We start from the raw sequence: 8,056 nt of genomic DNA, 5'->3' as shown, positions 1-8,056 counted from the left end.
ATAAAAAAAATTTTGAATATGAAAAATTAATTAAATTATTATAAATTTATATTAATTATTGGCTAATATTTTAAATTAAGAAATTTTAATTAAATTTTTTATGTAATGATATTATAATTGAAAATTTTTAAGTTAAGAATTAAATTTCTAAAATTATGTAAAAGAGAAAAAATTAGTGCTAAATTATTTAGATAATGAAATTAAATTAACAAAAAATTACATTGGATACTAATTTATATTTAAAATAATTTTTTAATTTAATTATTTATTTAATAATGTTTTAATTAAAACTATATTTAAATTTGAAAAGATCTTTTACTCTGAAAAGATCTCTTATTTGTTCAGGTCCCTCCATATATGCAAGGCCTTTAACATTACACGATGATGCATCTTATGCTTTACATTGGACTACATCCGAGTGTGGGCACTTGGATTTGCAATTTCATTTGGGACCTAATTTTGATAGATCTCCACTCTACGTGCACCATGAGTTCTTGTGGTCACATCAACTGGAGAAGAGATAGAAGAAGAAAAAAAAGAGAAACAACCGTTACAAGAATGACCATTTGAAGCATCATCAAGATGTACTCCAAGATTAGATAATACCAACTAAGAATAAGCGAGACTGATTAGGATCAAAGAAGAAGAATAGAGACGATGTTGAATAGGATCAAGATAAAGACGAGTAGAAATATAAATAATGTCTACTATGAATAGAATAAGTCATTAGCTTTAAGAACGAGGTCGAGTAGGATCATACGAGTAGGGTTAAATGGCTCAATGATAAAAAGAATTATGATATGTGATATTTTTTACTTTATCTTGATGTGTTTTGAGTGTGTGCATATATTTTAAACTGTTATACATTAGAAGAAATAACATTTGTTATCTCTTCTAATGTAGCTCCTGCTTTGTTTCTAAAGTCATACTCCTTCATAAACTAATTAAGGTTCTGTTTGGGGTAGCTGCAGTTGTTTGAATAAGCTGATGCGTGTAGCTATAGGAGAAAATACTAACAAGAAGCTGTTGTTACTAAAGTTATGACTTATGCAACTGTTTTGAAACAAAAGGCCGCATTGCCCTTGTATGCATGTGCTATTTGAAAGATAATCATTCCATGATTAATAGTTCATATGTAAAAACATAAACAAATTTAAAATATTCTCAAAAGGTCACAAGTCTAAATATTACAACAAAATGTTGTGCCTCAATTAACACTGACTAAGACAACAAATAAAAATACAATGAAATATAATATTATTATAATATTACTTTTAAACTATCCACAAACAACTCAAACCACGAAATCATAGAGATGTTAAAATCCACACATAAGAAACTTCAAAAAAAAAAGTGCAAAGAAACCAAAATCACATAGAGAACTCCAAAGAAATTACGACAGAGAGATCGAAATCCCTAAATATACACTGATAGAAGCGAGCGCAAAAGTATATATATGTAAAACTCTTAATCTTCACAATGCAATAAAAATTGGCAAAAACAAACTCACCAAAATCAGGGAAGAGGGTTCCATTGATGGTATCTCCACAGAGATAGAAAAGCAAAAAGAGAAGAGAGGATGAGAACAAATAAAGCAAGAATCTAGCCATTAAAATAAAATCCTATAAAAGTGATGAGAACAGATTGAAGGATTCTTCAATTTTAAAAAAATTAAAAATACATAAATGGTTTAAATACGGACAAAGAAAAAAAAAAAAAAAAAAAGAGCACCACAAAAATTACACCAAAAGAATAATAAACATACACTTGAATCCAATTTTCTCTGCAAGTGTGTCTAAATCAGCAATCTAAAAGCCTCAATCTCAAACTTTTGTAAGGCGCCATTCACCACAAATACTCCTCCAGCACTCGGATTAAGCAGATGCGATCTATCCCGCCAACCATAAAAAATGAACTAATTAAAAATTCAATCTTTCGATCGAAGAAGAAGAAGAAGGATCAAAATTCTCAAATTATTACACAGATCAGGGGAAGTGGAATCCGCCGCCGCCGCCGCCGCCGGCGACCACCGTGCCGGAGGCCTTGGGCGGGCTTATGGAAATCCAAAGCAAAGATAGGGTTATCGCAATCAGCCCCGACCACACAAACACAATTGTCGGCGTCTTCCCCCTTCTCCCCATCAATCCCTTGGCAAATGGGTACATATGCGCCAGCACCCAGAAACTGAAAAACGAGCCGCCCATGAGCTTACTCCATTGCGGGATCTCGCTGTAAATGGTTCTCGCGAAGGCGAATGCAATGGAGATGATGTTCACCATCATAATCGTAAGCGGCGGGATCATCAGCGAGGTCCACCGGACGACGTAAAGATCGGCGAATATATCTTCATTGTCCTCCGCCGCCGACTTGGAGGTAAGCGTGAAAGAAATCTCGATCCCAGCCATGACCTTAAGAAGTCCCTGAACCACCGCATAGAGATGCGCGGAGGTTCCAGAAATAAGCCAGAACTGCTCGTTGCGCCACCACTCCTCAAGCCCAACGCCGGACCATCGGACCTCGAGGATGGCAAGGCCGATGAGTGAGACGGAGATGGTGAGGAGGTAGATAAGGAAAGTCGCATTTAGGGTCTGGACGATGAATTGGCCGGAGAAGAGGGAGAGGGCGGGGAGGAAACAGTAGATGAGGAGGAAGGCGGAGGTGAAAGGGTAGATGCCGACGTTGAGGTACGCGATGCGCTGGAGAAACTTGAGGCGACGGGTGGCGATGAGAGCGTTGTTGCGGGAGAAGAAGATCTCGACCGATCCGGTGGCCCATCGGAGCACTTGGTGGAGGCGATCGGTGAGGTTGATCGGAGCAGATCCGCGGAATGCGTCGCGCTTGGTGATGCAATAGACGGAGTGCCAGCCGCGGTTGTGCATGCGGTAGCCGGTGACCACGTCTTCCGTCACGGAGCCATAGATCCATCCCACCCGATCTCCCCACTCTGTTTTATCTTCATACCTGCTCATCCGAGTTCATAAGCCCTGTTCTTCTTCAGCTCATGTTACCGAAAAAATTACAGACATCAGTAGTTCTACTTACCAGCAAGAAATGACGGAGATAGCCTCTACCACTGTGGCCGGATAGAGCGGCGTACGGGGAACAACAAGTGAGCCCGGAGGTCTTCCATATTTGACGGCCGGATGATCGGCAAGCGGCCTCCCCTGAAACTCCGATATGGGAATGGATTCCGCGAGTGCAGCAGAGTTTCCGAACCGCTTGGGAAGAAGATTGGGATCAAGGTCATCGTCGAAATCAGCGGCGGTGAGAGGCCTCTGCTGCATCTCCGCATCATCGAGATCCGGAGAGGGGCGAATCGTCCGGCGGGTATAATCGGTGATGGAAGGAGGATCGAAGCCGTAGAGAGCAAAGCGGCGGAAGAGGCATCCAGTGCCGACATAAACAGGGCCCTGTATGCCGTCGAGGGCGCGCATGTTGCCGTCGAAGAAGACGGTGTTGTGATTGGCGTAGCGGTCGGAGGGATCGATGCCTTCAAAGCGTTGGGGGAACTGGATGTAGCAGATGTTCTCGCCGCCGCGATCCATCATGAAGCACATGCCTTCGCGGATGGCGCGGGAATTGTAAATGTAGTGGTCGCAGTCGAGGTTGAGGATGAAGGGGGCGTTGGACATGATGGCGGAGGCTCGAACGAGGGCGTTCATCGCTCCTGCTTTCTTGTTGTGGTCGTAGCCGGGACGTTTCTCCCGAGAGACGTAGACCAGCATGGGGAGACGGATGTCGGTGTCGCTGAAGTCCATCCTCAGGTCCCCCTCTTCGGCGAGCCCGTACAGCGGCTCGTTCGACGGAGGTTTAAGCATCACCTGCGTGTTGCCATGGAGGAATGAATTCGAGTAAAAATTCAACCTTGTGAGTAAAAATTCAATCTTGTTACTATTTGAATCACAACTTCATATATATATAATAGAGAAAAAAACGGTACCTGAAGGATGCCGGCGTGGTCAGTTCTCGTGTGATCGGAAGCAGGCGCCGTCCAAGTCCCCGGCCAATGCGTTCCATCAGCCATCCACGTGGCTTTCGGAATCTTGATGGGCTCGGTCGGGTCGAAATCCCCCGTCTCCTTCACAATCTTCAGAATCTTCATCTCCTCCCTCGCATTAAACGCTTCGGATCTCCGTCGAATTGCGTCCGGCAATCTGTTAATCCTGACCTTGAACTCATCGTACTCCCTCTTCACCTTCCTCCTATCCTTAACGAAATCCGACCGTCGCTTGTTCTTCGTTGGGTCCCCCTTCACGTTGAAGTAGCTGTCCGGGTTTCGAGGCTCGATGTCATGTTTGCGGCAGAAGGGCACCCATACATTTGCGAAGCTCGCCGCTTCTGCCATGGCCTCGAAGGTGAGCAGAGCGCCGCCATCGTCGGAGACGTAGCAGGCTATTTTTTCAATCGGGTAGTCGACGGCGAGGATGGAGAGGATCGTGTTTGCCGTGACCAGTGGAGGTTCTTTGTCCGGGTCGGCGGTGGAGACGAAGAAGTCTGTTGCGGGCAGGTCGGAGCGACCAGTCGGATTTGCCGGAGACGCCGTCTCGAACTTCTCTTTCAGTACCTGTGTTAGTATGCGTTCAAAGTTTGACTTTTTATTGAAAATCAAATACTAAATCGTTCAATGAATACATTAAACAAGAAATAAACCGTTTTAATTAATTCTAAATAAACATCACTTTAATAAAATAATGTCAAAATAACGAATTTTGATAATCTTAATCTATTGAAATTAAATAAAAATATAACTTTGAATAAGATGTTACCCAGAGATCCGTGAGCCTGTTAATGGGATGCAATTTGGGGGCCTGATCCAATAGCCATGAGAAAGCAAACCAGACCTCACAAACCACCGACATTCCCCACAGCCACATCGCTTCCTCATTCGGATGCTGTATCCTCCACCCCAGGAAGAAAAACAATGCCGCGAATCTCACCACCATCAGCAACCTATACGGCTGAATTATCGCCGCCGGCATCGGAACCACCCTCGTCAGCGGCTTCCACGGCTTATCATTCATCTCCGGCATTCCCTCCTCTCCCCACCCTCCCATCCCCTTCCCACCCCCACCATCTTCCTCATCCTCCTCCTCCTCCCCGCCCTTCGGCCAGAACGCATTTCCGTACCCGTACGTTCTCTGCGTCTCGAAAAGCCATCTGTTTTGATCAAAATCAGCTTCGTCCCCTGTTTGGCGGCGGAAGAGCAGCGATTTGCTTCTATCGGGGAAGTTGTGTTCTAGATTTTTGGATGGGGATGGTAGCGGCGGAGCGGGGGTGGTGTCTCCGTGTTCCCCGGCTGTGCGGTAGGGTTCTTTGCAGCCGGGGCAGTTGCCGGTGCCGTTGAGGGCGTCGAGGTAGCACTCGCCGCATATTTTGAAGCGGCAGCAGCAGGGGTAGATGTCGTTGCCGCGATCGTCGGTCATGAGCTTGCCGTCGCATGCGGGCATGGCGCAGGAGGAGGAGCTTTTGGAGCCGGCCATTTGAGGGTGGGTGACCGCAGAGTCGATCACCTTCATGTCCGATGTTGTCAAAAAACGGAATTAGATTTTTATATGGTATAAATAATTTGTTAAAGGGTCAAAAAATAGTAAATGGTAAAAGAGGGGGTGGAAGTGCTTCTTTGTTGGTCTTGGCTGTTATATATATAAATAGGATCCTCATAAATTAAGCAAGCTTCTCTCTCTCTCTCTATCTCTCTCTATTTCTATTTCTATTTCTCTCTCATATGATGATTGATAATTTAAAACTTACGATCATTCTATCAAGAATATTTTAAAGATTTTATAAATGTTAAAAGTTGCTTTAATTTATTTTAATAAGAGGTTATCAATTTATTTGTTTTTTTAGGTATTCGAATTGTAATTTTTCTATAGTCAAACATAGCAATTTGAAAGGATGATAATAGGAAGAAATAAAATCAAATAATTTAGTGAATTATATACATTTTTGTGCTCGATCTCTTCCGTCTACTCTCGCGCTCACGCGAAGCTAAGTCGCGAACCGATGCTTCCCGCTCTCGCTCCAGATTCCCGCTCCTGCTCTTTCGATCGCGAAAGGTCACGACCGCGACCTTACAGTTACTCGAGCTGCTCCCGCCTACTGTTCGTGAAACAACCCCGCCCCTCGAATCTTTTAAGTTGTGAACAGAAGAGGAAAAAAAATGAAGAGAGCATGGTTCTCCTTCAGATTAAGTCACGTTTTTATGTTCTTCTTCGGACTTTCTCGGGAAATATGAAGGAAAGTGCAAGTAGTGTGTGCGTGCTTGGCAGAAGGAAGAAACAAGGATAAGAAGATTGTTCTCCCTTTGTTTCTTCTTGATGGCTTGTGACAGAAGAGAAATTGAGTTTATTTCTCTCGTAAGTTTATTTTCTTAAGTGTATCTAGATATAAAATTTATTCGGTGTATCTCGGTGTAGAGAGAGAAATAAAGTGAGAGATCCCTCTTGTAAGTCAAAACGATCTACTAATATAAATTCTTCCAGTAGTAAAATTCTCTACAACTCCATGGATATAGGCAATTTGTCGAACCACGTAAATCTGTGTGTTCCGCTGTTTTATTGTTTTCTAGTATGAATTTTCTCATTGTTTTTTTTCGCTTCGTCGTTCATTAACTTGTTTGATTCATACATATATCACAACAACTGATATGTCTCACAACATTTTGTGTATTTTAATGTGTCTTTTTTTGTGTGTTTTCATGTGTTGATCTTCCATTGCTATAGTTGCATGAATTTCATCAATATATCGCCTTTCAATAATATTTATATCTCATTCAAGAAAAACTATGTTATTTTTTTTTAAATAATTCAATTTTAACGAGAAAAATATATAATATATAATTCATCAAAATACAAATTCCTCAGCCGAATCAAAATATGAACAGACCTTGTCCATGAGGTGGGCCCTTGTGACGCTATTAAATCCGCCGGTGAAAAGCGAATTGGACACGTACTGTTCCTCGGCTTTCACGGCCATGGATTCGGCATCCGCGGCCTCCGCCATGGGCTGGTTATCGGGCGTCGGCGGAATGTTAAAGCTCAAGCTCACGTAATCGCCGGAGAGCTCGATTTCGTCGCGGGAGAGGCTAACGTAGCGGCCGCTAGGTGTCCGATGGGCGAATTTTACGCTCTGGCCGGAACTTGCGCCGGTCTCCTTACGGCCACCTTGGGACACGGATCCTGCGCCGCCGGGATTGGGGATGGATTTCGTCGCCGGGACGGAGGACGAAGTCGCCATTAATTGTTTGTGATTATTTCGGGGAGATCGGTTAGGTTTTGGTTGGATGAGGTGAATGCAGTGATTTGATGGGTTGGAGAGCTTTTGCGCTGTTTTTCATGGCTGAATTAGGGTTGGACGGTGGGGGAGAGAGGGAAAATGGTGGAGGAGGAGAGAGAGAGAGAGAGGGAGAGGGTAAAGGGGGAGGGAGAATGGGTGCGGGTCTGAAGGAGGATTTGTGGACGGGAGGAGAGGGGGGAGGGAGGATGGGAGTCCGGCGAAGTTTAGGGATTGTCGATGGTTATTTTTAGATTATAGAAATTTGAATTTAAGTTTTTTATTAATTTAAAAAATATGAAATTTTATGGAGAAACTAATTAATGAACGATTAATTTTTTTTTTAAAAAAACTTATTTGAGAATTAGAAAATACGTAATTTGGAGGAGGAAGTCTAAAATAGATATTTATTTAAATTGATGTTTCTAAATAATTTGTAAATAATAGGAAAATTTAGACGCATGCCACTCAATTTCTATGTATTTAAATATCTAACATTTTAACATTGACTATTTACGTATCGCGAAGGAAACCAATGTGCAAATTGGGCTGCTAAGCGTGGATTGGAAAAACAAGACTTCATATTCTCGATTTGAGTACCTCATGAGTTTTCTATTCTTATTCGTAGAGATTGTTTAGAAACTCCTTATATTCGATGTGATAAGATTTTTTAGATTTTTTTTTTTGCGTGAGTTGTAATTAGTGACAGACAATTTTTTTTTTTCGTGAAACTGTCAGTTACAAATCATATAACATTTTCTTTATTGGAATAAAATTTTCTACG

The 8,056-nt window shown here is 42.5% G+C and overlaps 1 protein-coding gene across 1 annotated transcript; it reads right to left on the bottom strand.

Annotated features, from left to right (window-relative positions):
- Nucleotides 1-1,731: 1,731 nt before the first annotated feature.
- LOC110024006 (cellulose synthase-like protein D4) lies at nt 1,732-7,466 on the bottom strand. Its single transcript, XM_020723710.1, has 5 exons — nt 6,886-7,466; nt 4,767-5,510; nt 3,941-4,564; nt 3,043-3,821; nt 1,732-2,961 (listed from the first exon to the last, which is right to left on the bottom strand). The coding sequence occupies exons 1-5, from the start codon at nt 7,234-7,236 to the stop codon at nt 1,986-1,988; spliced, it is 3,474 nt and encodes a 1,157-aa protein (XP_020579369.1). The 5' UTR covers nt 7,237-7,466; the 3' UTR covers nt 1,732-1,985.
- Nucleotides 7,467-8,056: the final 590 nt, after the last annotated feature.

This window comes from Phalaenopsis equestris, unplaced genomic scaffold (assembly GCF_001263595.1).
Source record: "Phalaenopsis equestris unplaced genomic scaffold, ASM126359v1 Scaffold000240, whole genome shotgun sequence".
Taxonomy (NCBI): domain Eukaryota; kingdom Viridiplantae; phylum Streptophyta; class Magnoliopsida; order Asparagales; family Orchidaceae; genus Phalaenopsis; species Phalaenopsis equestris.
The sequence above is the reverse complement of the archived record's forward strand: the minus strand, read 5'-3'. Positions and strand labels throughout refer to the sequence as shown.

Bases quoted from the DNA above. Each gene is read 5' to 3' on its own strand.
- LOC110024006 (XM_020723710.1), bottom strand. From the start codon at position 7,236: ATGGCGACTTCGTCCTCCGTCCCGGCGACGAAATCCATCCCCAATCCC. The intron at 4,565-4,766 runs GTAACATCTTAT...ATACTAACACAG, and splicing joins ACAGGCTCACGGATCTCTGG to GTACTGAAAGAGAAGTTCGA. The intron at 3,822-3,940 runs GTACCGTTTTTT...GGCAACACGCAG, and splicing joins ACCACGCCGGCATCCTTCAG to GTGATGCTTAAACCTCCGTC.